The sequence below is a fragment of the Oryctolagus cuniculus genome, chromosome 8 (assembly GCF_051225735.1).
Source record: "Oryctolagus cuniculus isolate XC-2025 breed Fujian yellow rabbit chromosome 8, ASM5122573v1, whole genome shotgun sequence".
NCBI lineage: Eukaryota > Metazoa > Chordata > Mammalia > Lagomorpha > Leporidae > Oryctolagus > Oryctolagus cuniculus.
Window position 1 is genome coordinate 104,225,626 of NC_142874.1, and position 16,987 is coordinate 104,242,612.

The following is a 16,987-nucleotide window of genomic DNA, read 5'->3' on the forward strand; positions in this document are numbered from 1 at the left end:
ATCTGTACTAATATGAAATAGGCATAAAAAACAAAGAGCATGTGCTGTGAACTGAATTATGCTCCCCACCTCCAGTTCACATATGGAAGCCCTAATCCTGCTTGAGATGGTATTTAGAGATGGGCCTTTGAGAGATGTTTGGGTTTTGAGAAGGTCACTAGGTTAGGACCCTCAGGATGAGTTAGTGCCCTTTAAAAGGAGACTCTAAAGAACTTGCTATTTTTCTCTCTATCGTGGGCACACAGTGAGAAGATGACCATCTGCAAGAGGGAGACAGCTCTCACCAGACCTCAACCACACTGGCACGGTGATCTCAGGTACACAGCCTTCAGAACCGTGAGAAGTTAACTTTCTACCGGTTAATCCACTCAGTATGAGAGAGTTTGCTATCAGAGTCCAAGTCAACCAAGACACTAAGTAAACAGACATGCAACAGTCCAAGGGAAGCTCTATCCTTTCGGCAGGACTTTTACTTTTTTGTGAGTGTCTATAAGTAGACATTTATGTTATAATACACTATTTCACTGGGCACTATAATTTCACTTAGAGCAATGTTTCTCAAAAAAGGGCAATTTTGCACCCAGAGAACATTTGGTAATATCTAGAGGGTGCTCCTGGTTTCCAGACAGCACCTTCAGAGATGCTGCTAAAATTCTCACAACACACAGCACAACACTTAAAGGTTCAGTAGTCCCACTGTTGAGAAACTTTGCCCTAAACACAAAGCAGCAGCTGAAAAACTCACACTTTAAAATAGGTACACCCTACCACTGCCTATCATTTATAATTCCTAAACTATCACTGTAAGGCCAAATAAGTGAATCAATAATTTAAAAAAATAAAATTTTCTCACCTATTGAGTATAAGGTCTTTTTTGGTATAACATCTAAATTTGTTCAACAATATACAAGTATATTAAGTTGCTTATGATACTAGCAGTGGTTAAAAAAATGCAGAATCCATGACACATAGAACAGAAAAATAAATTATTCCACATTAGAGGATTATAAATCTGTTTTATCACAGGGAACAGCTAAACTGGTTTCTAAAATTGCTTGAAATTTTCAAATCTCAGTAGGTTAAGTATAAATGTAAAGCTTGATCTTCATCTCATCAAAACACCACAGTTTACTTATTATCCAGATTAGGAAATTCTAGGACCAAATTTTTCCAGGGACCTTAGTGATTTGTATCAATCCATGTGATTGCTACCCCTCATACAGGCGCCAAATCAAATCCTATTTTAATGATGCTTTTTAAACAATGCGTCTTCTCCCTCAAATTGTTGAGTCCTCACTTACACACTTCCTTCTTAGCTACAGTGCTCTTTAACTAACTAAACAATGTTGCCAAAAGGTATCTTTTTCCTTTGTTGAAATATCAAAGATGATTATACAAAATACATAAGATTAAAATGGCATCTGGAAAATTTTAGAGACCAACCACCCAATTTGGGAAATTCAACTATAAAGACAAGCAAGAATCCACACACATTGTGCTTTACTGCATTAAGTCAGTCACACAGGACTGGTTGAGAGAGAATTCCTTTAATTACAGCTATGTCCCATTAGCTCTGGACACAATATTTTCTTTCTCATTTCATTCAACAAATGAAAAGCCAATTTCTTATATGCTTTATTTTAAACACGATCACAACTAATGTTAAAGGTGAAAAGCAATACTTCTGTCTGAGTTAATTACCCAAAATGAGCACTCTGGCAAAGTGAATGGCTAGATAACTGCTATGTTAAAACTTCTGATTCTATCCATTCTTTAATAAGTATCTGCACATTATATTCATTCAACTCAAAGCTATGTTTGTAGGCCACATGTTTGTGTACATAAGACATAAGAACATTTTAAATATAACTGTTTTCATTATATAATACATTTTATATTTAAGCATGCATTTATATAGAATATGTAATATAGGGACAGTATTTACAGTAATGTACATAGCTTCCTTTTGTTGAAATATTAATAATGCTTTTAACTAATTTATTTTATTTGAAAGGCAGAAATAGAGAGAGATGGAGAAACACTTCTCACCTGGCTTGCTCCCCAAATGCCCATAACAACTGGGGCTGGGCCAGACCGAAAGTAAGGAGACAGGAATTTCATCCAGTTCTCCCACATGGATGGCAGGGACTCAGCTAGCTCAGCCATTGTCTGCTTCTTCCCACAGAGCTAGAATTAACAGATCTGGGACTCAAATCCAGGCCCTCCCAAATGGGATGTGAACATCCCAGGCAGCAATTTAGCTGCTATCCCAAACGGCTGCCCCACAACTGCTATTTATTTAAAAAAATATTTATTTGAAAGAGCAACAGATAGAAAAAGAGAGATCTTCCATCTGCTGGTTTACTCTCAATAAGGACACAAATGGATGGCTGAGCCAAGCCAAAACTAGGAGCCAGGAACTCCATTTACATGTTCTACATGGGTGTCACGGGCCCAAGCACTAGGATCCAAGAAGCTGAATGGGGAAAGGAGTAGCTGGGACTTGAATAGGCAGTCTGATGTGTGGATGCTGGTGTGTCAAGCAGTGACTTAACCTACTGCGCCACAAAGCCAGCTCCTCACTATTGCTATTTTAAATACTGCTTTATAGGTCTGAATCACAATAATATCCTCATGTGACCAATGTCAACCCAATAATAGAACAAGCCTAAATAAAGGTCAAGTTTCAGTGAAAACATTGTCAGTTGTAAATACTCAGTAAAATAAGTTCGATGTCTCACTAATATTTTAATTATCAGAAGTTTGATGGTATATGAAGTTTGTTTTGTCATTTATGAAAATAACAAAAATTCTGGATTTTTTGGCAACATTGGTGAGTACTTAGCTTCATATTATATGATTTTATCTCCAGGTATAACAGTATGGAGTTAAAACATCTACTACAAAAACATAATACAAGATACAACTTAAACGTATAACCCAGATTCAGAGATCTCTTTCTGGAATTATGTAAATTTCCATACATATTATAAAACAGTCTGCTTTTCAGCTTTTCAAATATCTAAAGTTTTCATTGTTGAAGCATTACAAAACTGATAATCAGGCAAAATCATGACAGCAGAGTAAGCAGTTAATAATATTAGTGTTAACAAATAACAGTCGGCAGGTTGGCATTTAGCCTAGAGGTTAAGCTGCACGCATCCTACTTTGCTTACCTGAGTTCAAACCCTGTTTCCAGCTCCTATCTCCAGCTTCCTGCTCAAATACAACCAAGGAGACAGCAAGTGAAAGCTCAAGTCCTTAGGATCCTGCCACCCATAGCAGAGACTGGGGTTCAGTTCCCAGCTTCTGGCTTCAGCCTGGCACAGCCCTGGCTGTCGCGGGCATTTGGGAGAATTGAACTAGAAGATGGGAACCTATGTTTTCATTTTATTGACTCTCTCTCTCTCTGCCTCACAAATAAAAATGAATAAAATAAACAAACAAACATCTTACAACAATAAACCTACAAAGAAAGAATACCTTGTGGGCCCAATATTGCTATCACTTACCAGCTCCTCCTGAAGTTGAAAGATGAGCTCATCCTTCTCTTTCAGCTGCAACTTCAGCATCGAGCATTCATCTTTCATTATATCCTACAAAGACATCAAAGACACGGCATAACACGTTTAGCCCTATGTTTCACTCTTGATAGAGTCAGCTTCACACTATGGGAGATCATTGCATCTGACTAATGAAACTCAAATTTCCTCTATAGTAAGATATTTTTAAAATGTAAGTCGCAAAAAAATCTAATGGATTAAAACTTCATTATGCTATATATGGGCATGCCTATGTAGATTTATACATTTTTTTCTTACAGTTTTTATGTTGTCTTCATGTTTTGAACATTCATTTGGTTGCCTAGGACAGCCACTAGGGAGTGCTCTTAGGCTACTTCCTCCTATTCCTATGCATACATTTTCAGTGGTATTAACCAAAAATTTGTTATAAAAAAAAAGTGCTTTATCATTTGTCTGCCTGCTACAATTAGATATTAATTTGCAAACCAGTGGCCATGTTACAATAGTCATCTTTCATGATGCCTCTCTAATACATCTCACACTATATATACACCCAGCCACAGCCTCTAGGACACAGTATATTCACATCTATGGCCGCTAACAGAATTATCTGTCTCCCAAGCTCCAGCCCACAGATACAGTTCAGTACTGACTGTACATACACTCAGCACTGTCACACACATTCCAATATTTAGTTCAACCTCCCTATCACCTCTGCTTCTTGCCTCCATTGTCCTAGTTCCTAAAATAACAACAAGGAAGTCATCCTATGCTCTCAGCTCCTACTTACTCTGAACCAAGCCTGATACCAAAGTCTTTCAACTCTATTTCTTTAATAGATCATTTTGACTTGCTCTTCTCTATTCTACTTTGACTTACTATAGATCCTTATTGCTTCTTACTTGAATTTCTGCAAAAGTCTTAAACATAGCTTTCCCTATTTCTACCTCTGTCATTTTCCAGATTCTGCTAAGGTGGAATGCTGAACAGCCAGTCATCTCTTTCAGGAAAAAAAAAAAAAAGTCAAAATTTTAACACAATGTTGTGATCTGAACAATCCATGACTTCGCTCTGGAACTTTAGAGTTTTTGATTTCCAATTTCCTCACAGCTCTCTCTCTCACTCCAAAAGAGCTGAAATGACATGTTTCACTTTTCTCACTAAACACATGTGGATTTTCCTGACTCTACCCATCACATCCCTGTATCCCCTTCAGTATCTTATGCTCTGAGATACATCTAAGAACTAGTCCTTGTTCCCTCTGGGAGCGTCCCCTGGATGGCTGAGTTATGTGCCTTTTTGGGTGACGTATGCTCTACAGTATACAAACCACACATCATTTCCTGCAACTGCAAATTTTTGTTTGCTGGTTCTCCCATCTCATTGAATTTGTTTTTTCCTTCCAACTTGAGCATACACATTCTATTTCATCAGCATATTACTACTAGCATATCAACTGATACATATAAGATTCTCAAATCCATGTTTTCTCCCCATAAAATGACCAAATCAACTGCATAAATATTAGGAGAATGTTCATTTACTCTGAAATTTCTTACCCTTATTTGAGTTAAGGAAGAAAATAGTTAACTGAATAGAAAAAAAAATTGTTTATTCTAGTTTTCATGGCGTTAATAATTTCTTCCTCCTTTATACCCAGCAATACAAAACATAGTTTAAATTCATTAATATCTCTTTGACTTTTCAATGATCAGCTTGACTGGGAGATAATAATTATTTTTTTTTCTTTTGAATTATACATTTCTTTTCTAAATAATGGGTTTTAATGTGCCAAGTCTATACTCATTGTTTTTAATATTTATGTTTACAAATTCAAAATATGACTGTGAATAGTAAAAGTTTCAACTTTCTCCATAATGCAAAGGAAAAATAAGCACACTTAGGAGCATATAATCACGTTTCTTAGCATCAATTCCTTGAATCTGCAGATAGCTAGAAGCTATGTGGCTCCGTGCTAGTTATTTAACCTCTTAGCACACCATAGAAATATCTGTGGAGGCTGATGATGATATCAGGACTGAAATCTACCCAATGGCAAAACTACTTCATATTAGCCTTATATTCTCAACTTCTTGCATCATATCTCACTTAAGAAATTTTAATCTCCTTCATGAAATAAAATATTGTTACAGTTTCAATCTCCAAGAATCAGATACTGAGATGGACTTAAGGGTCTAGTAGGAGGCTAATCCTCGGCCTTGCAGTGCCGGCACACGGGGTTCTAGTCCCAATCGGGGCGCCGGATTCTGTCCCAGTTGCCCCTCTTCCAGGCCAGCTCTCTGCTGTGGCCAGGGAGTGCAGTGTAGAATGGCCCAAGTGCTTGGGCCCTGCACCCCATGGGAGACCAGGATAAGTACCTGGCTCCTGCCTTCGGATCAGCGCGGTGTGCCGGCCGCGGCGGCCATTGGAGGGTGAACCAACGGCAAAAAGGAAGACCTTTCTGTCTCTCTCACTGTCCATTCTGCCTATTAAAAAAAAAAAAAAGAAAGAAAAAAGAAAGAAAAGAAAAAAGAAAAAAGAAAAAAGAAAAAAGAAAAAAAAGGGTCTAGTAGGTTTATTGGAGTAGGGGAGGGGAAAGAAATGAGAAAAAGGGAAGGCGTCAAGATCCAGTGAGAGTGCGCAGGACTGCGAGTCCTACTGTCAGCTAGAGGAGGCACTCCAGAGTCCATATGGCCTGCTGAGGAACCCCACGCTGATGGAAAGTGGGTAGGTGCCTGCAGCCGGCCCCTGTCCTGTCATTGCTTGAAAAGCATGTGACAAAGAGCCACAGCTCGAATGTCACTACCTCATTCAGATGCTGTTTCAGATCATCCAGTGATGAGCTTGGCTTCAGCTGGAATGCCCAGGCACCTCCCGAAAGAGCAAACAGCTGGAAGTGGCCAATGAATCACAGAGCTTGCAGCTGAACAGTGAGCCTTTATTGAACTGGGATCTGACACTCAGCCAAAAATGACCCTAACTGTTTTTTAGTGATTACCAACAGCATTTCTCTATGAATTAACATATTGTTGATTAACTAGTTGAAAATGGACATTGTGCCTAAATTGAGACTATTCAGAATTGTAAAGAACCTTAGTTTTCCAAAGATATGTTCACTTCAAAAATTCTCAGATTCTGTTCCCATGGTCGTTTTTCAAGAAGTTCACAATCTTACAACTTTAAGTCAGGTATATGCAAATTTGGGTACGTCATCTATATTTATGGAATGACATTTTATTTATTATATGCTATCAGAAGACAATTTATAAGAGCCTACTTATGAATGACTTTGCAAATGAATTACAGTGACCCCACACTTTGCTTTTAGCTGTTATATAAACATGTGGCACCATGTACATAACTGTCTAACGTGAAAAATGAAAGACAATTAACAATGGTTATTCTCAGAGGAAGGCTGATGGCAATATACCCTCAATATTCTTATTATATTTGAAATATTCTAGATCATATTTGGCAGGATGATCTATTAAACCATAAATCATTTATGTGTAGAATTATCAGAATTTTAATATTCTTGGGTTTAAAATAAGGTTATTCCATTAACCTACAGGCCAATGTAACCAGTTTAATTTTGTGCTTTTCAAAATGCACATTATTCACAGTTAGAAAAATATAATAATTATGTCATTTTCTGTTTCTCATTCAAGTATAATTAATTTTTAGGAATAAAATTCAATTCAACTATTTCCTAATTCAATAATTATTCATAAATATGGAACACAATGTAGTAGACTAAAGATGGCTGAGAATCTTTTGCTGCTATTCATAATGAAAGGTGGAATCTAGTGTCCCTCTCCTCCTTGGAGCTGGACTGTTCTTATAGACTTGAGTGACCAACAGAATATGAAGGAAGTAACTTTGCATGTCTCTTGGAGTTAAGGCCATTCAGTTTCCACTATGACCACAGAGAATGTTCCCTCTCAGGTTATACCTTTATAGAAAGAATCCAGAAGCTAAGAAGAGAAATGCAAACCACATGGTGCTTCTGTTGAAAACAACATGAGGTGTCAGAAAGGACACTCAGCATGAATTACCAGCCTTGAGTATGAGCCATCTTGGACACCAAGCCTGGTGAAACCTTCAGATGATACGTGTACCAGCCAACAAATACCACATTCTGACTGAGAAACCTGAGGCTAAAATGGCACTGCTGCCTCATGTCCAAAGGCTTGACTTGCAAAACTGTGAACAAAATAAAACTGTAACCTTAAACCACTAAATTCTAAGATCATTTGTTAGATATAACCAAAATATATGGGCAAACTCCAAATCATTAAGTAAACTATAACTTACATAGTTGCATATAATGTAAGAGATAATTTGTAAAAAAATTGTTTTTGTGATTTTCAGATAATTCAGATATAGAACAATACTCAAATAGTTCATTTCAAGCATATCCAGAATATCAGTATTGTTATCATATAACTTATTGCAGAAATATATGTTACAATTTACTTTATTCCTGTACTTTTGCTTTATAAATTTGAAAAATCAGAGCCAGATATCGAGGACTTTGGGCAATGTGCCCCAAATTCAGTTTCCCAAATTCAGTTCCACACATTTTACAACATATTTTGCCTGTTAGTAGAATAACCTTATTACTGAAGACATCACGTTAACAGAAATTGATGGTATAAAAAATGAGTGCAGGGAGAATCTACAAATTACCCTACATTGATCTTATGCTAAAATGACAGAAGCAAAACTAAAAATCAAATAAGAATTTCTAATTCTCACAAACTTCTCTAATAATTCCTCAGGAAAAATGATGAACACAGTTCTTGGCTAGCAGTTATGAAAACGCATCAAATCTAGTAATGAGTCACCGTGAGGCTCCTTCTATTTATAGAGTCCTAGTCTTCTCTCTGGAAGTCTCTGTGACTTACAAGCTGTTCCCTCATCCTGTAAATGAAGAGGTCAAAAGATTAGAAAATAAAGGAGCACAGCTCAGTCAGACCCACTGAATGCAAAATGTGAGCAAGTGAAAGAAGGAAAAAGGCAAATGGCAAGGGAAGAAAGTTTGGTAGAGACTGGGGGGAGTGGAGATGACTGACAATGTATGATGTAGCTCTAAGTGACTTCATGCAATTTTTAGGTTGATTCAGTTTTAAAATAGCATGTCAACTGCAACCCCTGGGTTGACTGTGAAATAAATCAGATAAGCATATCATCACCTAAATGGGTCCATGGCAAGAACTGCTTTTCAGATACCTAAAACAAGGTCAAGAAAAACACCACTTTGATTCCTTATTAGTTTAAAAGAATTGAAAAATATTTCACAAATCATGTCAGAATTAATATTACTGCAGGATGCTTTAGGATTTTTCTTTCTATAAACATTCAACTAAAAGCATTAAGTCACTTAAGAGATGAACATCCCATTAATTTACAATAAGTGGTTTTTCCCCCATGATAGTTTTCATACAAATTTAAAAATAAAAATGGTATAAGGTTGTATGATGTTTTAATGATTACATGACTACATTTAATGGAGGCAAAATACACATGTATTTCTCAATGAATTACTTTGGTCTTTTTACAAAACTATCAAATATATTACTAACCAGTACTCTAGATGGTATAGTCCAAGCCTTTTTATTATACCCTTTAAAAACTAAGTGAATTATTCTCAGGTTCTATATTTATCCTGATTTACTCTGGTATTCACGAGAGATGTTGTTGAGTTTACAAATAAAACACAAAATGGAATGTAATTTTCAAAATATACATAATAAAAGAAAATGGTACTTATTAGTGTTGAAATTGTTAGTAATTTATTTTTCAAGGAATAAAAAACAATGAAGTGTTCAAAGCAAGTAGCTTATAAATATACTTTTTGGCATATAAATCAAATCATTCTACCTCCTTCCATCAATTAAATGAGAATTAATGAATCTGGGGGTAATCCCACACCAACCAAGGCCACACCAGGGGCTTACAGGTCTAAGTCACATTATCTGCATCCACTAAAGCTGTACTATGCAACACAGCAGCCACTGTCAATGTGTGGCTATTGAGACCAGTTTGAATTGAGACACACTGTAAATTTTAAACTCATATTGTATGTCAAAGATTCAGTTTGCGAAAAGTAAAGTAAGATTTGTCATTAATAGCAAGATGGGTTAGCTGTTTGGCACAGAACTTAAACATGCTGCTTGGAATGCCTGCATCCCATATCCAAGTACTTGGCTTCGAGTCCTCCTTTTCTGATTCAGGTTCTTACTAGTGTGCAAGATGGGAGGCAGCTGGTGGTGGCCCAGGTATCCTGGTCCTGTCACCCATGTGGGAGAGTCAGCTGAAATTCTAGGACTCTGGCTTTGGCCTTCAACTGGATATGTCTGCTGTCAGCATTTAGGCAGTGAACAAGGGAATGGAAGTTATTTCTTTCTCTCTCAATCTCTCTCTCCCTCTCCCCTATCTGCCTTTAATATAAAAATAAATGAGGAAAACTCAGCCGGCACTGCGGCTCACTAGGCTAATCCTCTGCCTTGCGGCGCCGGTACACCGGGTTCTAGTCCCGGTCGGGGCGCTGGATTCTGTCCCGGTTGCCCCTCTTCCAGGCCAGCTCTCTGCTGTGACCAGGGAGTGCAGTGGAGGATGGCCCAAGTACTTGGGCCCTGCACGCCATGGGAGCCCAGGAGAAGCACCTGGCTCCTGCCTTCGGATCAGCGTGAACCAAGGGTGAACCAAGGGCAAAGGAAGACCTTTCTCTCCGTCTCTCTCTCTGTCACTGTCCACTCTGCCTGTCAAAAAAAAAAAAAAAAAAAAAAGAGGAAAACTTAAAGGAATAATAGTGAGAAGGTTGTGGAACTGGTATATAAGGTAAAATTGATTATATTATTTCCAAAAGAAAAGATCAACTTAGGACACATAGAAATATCTGTTGACACAGCAGTATATCTGCAAGGAATTTCAATCCATTAAATAACATGTTAGTTCTTGGATACTAGCACAACGTTTTCATCTGTAAATGATACTTTTAGGAAGACTTAAATTTCCTTACTATCCTCTATCTTTTAAAGATAATAACTCCTGGCTGGTGCCACGGCTCAATAGGCTAATCCTCTGCCTGTGACACCGGCACTCTGGGTTCTAGTCCCGGTCGGGGCGCCGGATTCTGTCCCGGTTGCTGCTCTTCCAGGCCAGCTCTCTGCTGTGGCCAGGGAGTGCAGTGGAGGATGGCCCAAGTGCTTGGGCCCTGCACCCGCATGGGAGACCAGGAGAAGCACCTGGTTACTGGCTTCGGATCAGCGCAGTGCACCCGAAGCAGAGGCCATTGGAGGGTGAACCAACGGTAAAGGAAGACCTTTCTCTCTGTCTCTCTCTCTCAATGTCAACTCTGCCTGTCAAAAATAAAAAAAAAATAAAATAAAATAAAAAAAGATAATAACTCCTTATATTTATAGAAGCTTTATAATTTATAAATACTTTCATGGACAAATTCTCTTTTTTTTTTTTTTTTTTTGACAGGCAGAGTTAGACACTGAGAGAGAGAGACAGAGACAGAGAGAAAGGTCTTCCTTCCGTTGGTTCACCTCCCAAATGGCTACTATGGCCTGAGCACTGCGCAGACAAAGCCAGGAACCAGGCGCTTCCTCCTGGTCTCCCAAGTGGGTGCAGGGCCCAAGCACCCGGGGTGCTGGCGCCACAGGCGGAGGATTAGCCTGGTGAGCCGCGGCACCAGCCGCAAATTCTCTTTTTTGCTAGTGGAATCTTGTCTACCAAGGTTCTAAAATGTGCATGAGAGAAACACCAGATTACTTTCAGATTACTTTCTTCAATTAGACTCAAAGCTGATTTTTCATCAGAAACTCTACAGGCTAGGAGAGAAAGGGGAGACATAGTCCAGGTCTTAAAAGACAAAAAAATTGGGGCCAGAGTTGTGGCCTAGTGGGTAAAGCCGCCCCCTGCAGTGCTGGCATCCCATATGGGTGCTGGTTTGCGTCCCGGCAGCTCTACTTCCGATCTAGCTCTCTGCTATGGTCTGAGGAAGCAGTAGAAGATGACCCAAGTCCTTGGGCCCCTGAACCCATGTGGGAGACCTGGAAGAAGCTCCTGGCTAAGCTTATGAGTATAAAATACACTGACAGTTATACACTGATCATTGTAAAAATTAAAGGGAGGAATGGGAAAAGGAGGAGGAAGGAGGGTGGGAGCATGGGTGGAAAGGAGAAAGGGATGGGAAGTATTACCATGCTCCTAAATCCATATATATGAAATATATGAAATTTGTTCACCTTAAAAAAGTCAAAAAATTAAAAAAAGAAAAAAGTGATAATATTTAATTTAAACTGTAATATAATTCGTACCAAGAATTTCCTGTTCTTTTTTTTTATATATTCTCCAATAGTTTTTTTTTTTTTTTCTCTTTTGTTGACAGGGAGGATTTTCATTTTGTACATGCAACAAGGTAAGCAATCAGTTACACATCCCTCCTCACAATGTAGACTGTACACACTGTTAAAGGTCCCTTTCTACTTTGAATCATACACAGCATTTTTCATTGAAGTGCATGGGTCTGATTCCCGGCTCCAGAGTCCGCGTTCCTGCAAGCAGCAGTGATAATCCCAGTGACTGGGTTCTTGACACTGTATTACATTCCCACTCCAACCTTTTGGGAGTGGATCAGCAAAAAGGGAACTCTCTCCAGGTCTTTGTCTCTCTCTCCCTGCTTCTCAAATATTTTTTATTTTCTTAAAAAGATATTTGGACATCATTATGAACACATTTTTCTGGGAAGAAAAAAAAGTAATCACAGACACAGAAATATGTAATAGAGGTGTTTCATTATCGTTAGTTTTTAAACACTGACTTAACTCAGTTTTGAAGCCCTTGACTGGAGGCCAGATCGTTCCCTTTCTTGAGCAGATTAATGTCCACAACCCAGTGACTTCCTGAGTCAGACCCTCACACTCCAGGGACTTTTTTTTATTGTTATTTATTTGATAGAGTTAGTGAGAGAGACAGAGAGAAAGGTCTTCCCTCCATTGGTTCACTCCCCTAAATGGCCGCTACGGCCAGAGCTGCGCTGATCTGAAGCCAGAAGCCAGGTGCTTCTTCCTGGTCTCCCATGGGGTGCAGGGCCCAAGCACTTGGGCCATCCTCCATTGCAGTCCCTGGCCACAGCAGAGAGCTGGACTGGAAGAGGGGCAACCAGGACTAGAATCTGGTGCCCATATGGGATGCTGGCACTGCAGGCAGAGGATTGACCAAGTGAGCCAAACTGCCAGCCTCACAGGGGCATTATTTTCTAGCTCTCATCCCACTCCCTAGATCAGGTGCCAGGCAACCAGGCACAACCCTTGTTCCCTAGAATCCTTGAAATTACTCTGATTAAATAATTTACAGGGAAGGCCAGCAAGGAGAGACATCCCTAGTATCAGCAGGCCCTAAAAAACATGTAGTATCCTGTTTTATGGGGCTCAGAGTTGTGTCAATGATGGACAAGATGAAAATAAGTAATGTGGTAGTGATGTTTCAAGGCTTCTGGTGTAATTATAGAATTTTTGAGAGGAGATAAAAAGCAGAGAGCTCAACACTGTGGTGCACAGGAAGTACAGATAAATGGGCTCTGGTTAAGCAGTGGGTTCAGGTAGTCTGGGAGGTCAGAAAACCAAACAGAAAAAAAAATTATTAGCCAGAGCTATAGATTACACCTGGACAACATAAACCAGTATTACACAGCAAAGAAAGGAAAGGTCATGCTTTGTTCTTTTTTAGAGACACTAATGGATAGCAACAGCACACACAGCAGTATTTTCAAATACTCACAGCATTATTGTAAAGCAAGAGTCTTTAAGATGGCATATAAATGAATTGAAGAAAAGCATATAAGGAAGAGACTTCTGAACAATTGCTTATGTCGTGAATGTCTGCACCATCTGTTAACAATATTAAAGGCTCTCTATCCTAGTTTTCATAATGCAAGATATGGGAAACAAAGTATTTATCAGAGGATATTTAGCAATCATGTAATCTACTAAATTCATGCTATATAAGATATAATCCTGCAGGAATAGTGTGCTCAAAAGAAAATGTTACAAGACCAAAACCAAAATTTACAGCAAGAGATGTTCATTTTTATATCTTAAACTTCATTATTAAAATCACAGTTCAAAACAGTGACTTCTATTATTATCTTTTTCTCCTTGGTCAGTGTACCCGACTCACTCGCAACTGCTCATCCAAGTCCTCCACAGAACCTTGCTCTGGAAACAACTTTTTCTTTCTTTCCAGCTTGCCTTCTGATTCCACTATCAGAAAAGCCTGTAAGAATGTACAACTGTGTTTCAAAAAGTTCATTTAAAAAAGTGGGGGGTTGGAATCAAAAGAGATGTTTATCTTGGTGGAAAACAATTTTGGAATCGATGCATATTTTTTGCATTCATATGCATTTTCCATGAGCTTCTTGAAGATCGCTCTTAACATATGGATTCATAAATTTTGCACCAAAATAAACTTCACTTTTGATTCTATATCCCATGAACTTTTTGAAGCACACTTGTATTAGAAAAATAAGAATCGACCCCTGTGGGGAGCAACTCAGACTGGACTAAGTTACTGAAATTAAGACTTATTCTATGCATCTGCTCTCCCACAATATGGCGCTGGGAGAGGAGTAAACAACTGTTACACAGCTGCCTCCAGTTCGACCAGTAACCTGTAGGAGCTGATCTTGCTCCTGATTGGAGGAGAGCAGCGTACTCGGCGTGTGGGTAGCAGAGTTGGGATTGGTGGAAGAGGACTATAAAGGAGGAGAGAGACAACATGCACGGGGAACATCTAAGGGGAACACCTGAGGAACATCTGAGCAGCCCCCGAGAGAGCCGGCCGGCGGTGTGCCGCTCCCCTGCAAAAGTGGGGAAAGTGGCAGGGGGGCCCGCCCCTCCACGGAGGTGGAGGGATGGCAGCCAACCCAGGAAGAACCAGCAGCAAACCCGGGAAGGGCCAAGCAGACAAAAGAATAGCGCAGGGTCCTGTGTCGTTCCTCCACGAAGAGGGGAAGCGACATAATGGTGCCGTGACTCGGATAGGAAACCTAAGAGGGAAGAAGTGGGAAGAAGCAGGAAAATACCGGAGAGAGAGACTAGAAGAGCCTAGGGAAAAGCCGGACGGAAAAAGTGCCGGAAGAAGTTAGGATTGAAAGCGAAAGTGAAAGCTGGAGGAAACATAGACTTGGATGCGGACTATGGCGGGGAAGCTAGGAGATTAAAAGCGAAAGTGAAAGCCAGAACAAACAGACTTGGATACGGACTGTGGGGAGAAGCCAGGAGAAATGAGAGGGAAATATTGTTGGAAGAAAAGTGAGGAAAAATATGTTAGGGAAAATGAAGCCGCAGGGGCAGGCCGAAGCGGAGACATAAACTGGGTTGGGATTTGTCAAGTTAGCCTGGGGAGCAAAAGGCGGGAAACTAAAACCAGAGGCGGAGACGTAAGCTAGGTTGGAATCCGTCAGATTAGCCCGGGGAGCAAAAGACGGGAAGCCAAACCGAAGCGGAGACGTAAGCTAGGTTGGATTTCGCCAGGTTAGCCCGGGGAACTTAGACTGAAAACTAAACCAACCGAGAAGCGGAAACGTGAGCTAGGCTGTGTGATTCGCGGAAGCCGCCGCGCGCAGGGAGAGCGCATGGGGCGCGAGTAGATAGGAAGTGCGGGGCTGGCGCGGGGCCATGGTGCGGGTGCGAAGGGGCGCAGAGACCGCGGAGCTCGAGCAGAGCCGGGAAGCTGCCGCAGGGCGGGCGCCGGGAAGCCGCAGGGATAAGAGAAATAGATGTTTAGAAGTAAAATGAGAGAAATAGGAATGCTGGCAGATAGAAGTAAAATAGGAGAAATAGGAATGCCCAGAGATAGAGAAATAGAGAAAAATAAGGCCTCCCCACAACATGGCAATGAGAAGGCTCACATTTGGTCTGCCTGATTAGTGAGGCGGTGAGCACCTGCGGGCGGCTAGCAGCTTCTGCACCGCAGGTCACCGAAGACAGGCACGTTATCAACACCAATAAGTCTCCCCACAAGACAGCAATGAGAGGGCTTGGATTCGGTCTGCCTGATTATGGTGATAAGCACTTGCAGCTCAAGAAGAGCATGCGCTGCAGGGCACCGAACACAGGCACGCATCAGCGCCTAAAAACCTCCTCACAACATGGCGAAGAGAGGACCCGGATTCGGTTTGCCTGATTGGTAGGGCTTATAAGCACCTGTGGGCAACTCTAGCAAGCAGAGCAGAGTGTGTGCCGCGGGGCACTGAAGACAGGCGCGTATCAACACCAAAAAATAAAAAGAAAGGGGGAACTGTGGGGAGCAACTCGGACTAGACTAAGTTACTGAAATTAAGACTTATTCTATACATCTGCTCTCCCACAATATGGCGCTGGGAGAGGAGTAAACAACTGTTACACAGCTGCCTCCAGTTCGACCAGTAACCTGCAGGAGCTGATCCTGCTCCTGATTGGAGGAGAGCAGCATACTCAGCGTGTGGGTAGCAGAGTTGGGATTGGTGGAAGAGGACTATAAAGGAGGAGAGAGACAACATGCACGGGGAACATCTAAGAGGAACATCCAGATATCATCTGAGCAGCCCGAGAGAGCCAGCTGGCGGTGTGCCACTCCCCCGCGGAAGTGGGGAAAGTGGCAGGGGGGCCCACCCCTCCACAGAGGTGGAGGGACGGCAGCCAACCCGGGAAGAACCAGCAGCAAACCCGGGGAGGGCCGAGCAGACAAAAGAACAGTGCAGGGTCCTGTGTCGTTCCTCCACGAAGAGGGGGAGCGACAGCCCCCACCATCAAAGAGAGGAGCAAGGAAAATAACCTAAATAGACAATGCAAGAACCTCTATAGTGAACAGGGAAAAGGTAGAGTATGGAAAACAGTTTTACATAAGCATCCCCTAGCACAATAAAATTAAAACTATTTGAATATTTACTATATAATATGCAAATTAAAAGGATGAATTACTAGCATGGCAGAGAAAATATGGCACCTTTCAATCCTTTTGATGCCAAGAACTCTTTACAAATAAGAAAGTATTAAGCATTTTATTAATTAAGCTTAAGAAAATATACACTGCTGGCTCAAAAAGAGATGTTATTATAAATATACTATAATGTTAAGATTGTGGAGAAAAATGGCAACTTTTGAAAACATACAAATTTATCACAGTTTTAAATGGCATCAGAGTGAGATTTATTTAGAAAGTAGCATACTATAAAAGTGAATGGGACATTAAGTCAATAATTGTGAAATTATTCTTGCATGAACACAGAAATCATAATTGCAATCTATAAAGTCTTTATTCACAACTTGTCACATTGAAAGATTTGTACTTAAATGGTAGTACTCTATCTGGAAAGCAATAGACCTTTCTGTTCACTTTGAGTATGAATTTGAGTGTGATTCCTGTTCTTCTATTGTTACTTTATTTTTGTCCCAATGTGCAGCATCTTA

General features: G+C 40.3%; 1 protein-coding gene across 5 annotated transcripts in view; it reads right to left on the minus strand.

The window, feature by feature from the left end:
* CCSER1 (coiled-coil serine rich protein 1) overlaps nt 1-16,987 on the minus strand; it is a 1,433,531-nt gene that overhangs the window by 759,245 nt on the left and 657,299 nt on the right. For all 5 annotated transcript variants that reach the window (XM_002716991.6, XM_051819561.3, XM_089302625.1 and 2 more), the window contains exon 8: nt 3,513-3,596. In XM_002716991.6, coding sequence (XP_002717037.3) covers nt 3,513-3,596 — 84 coding nt within the window. The remainder of the gene's footprint in view (nt 1-3,512; nt 3,597-16,987) is intronic.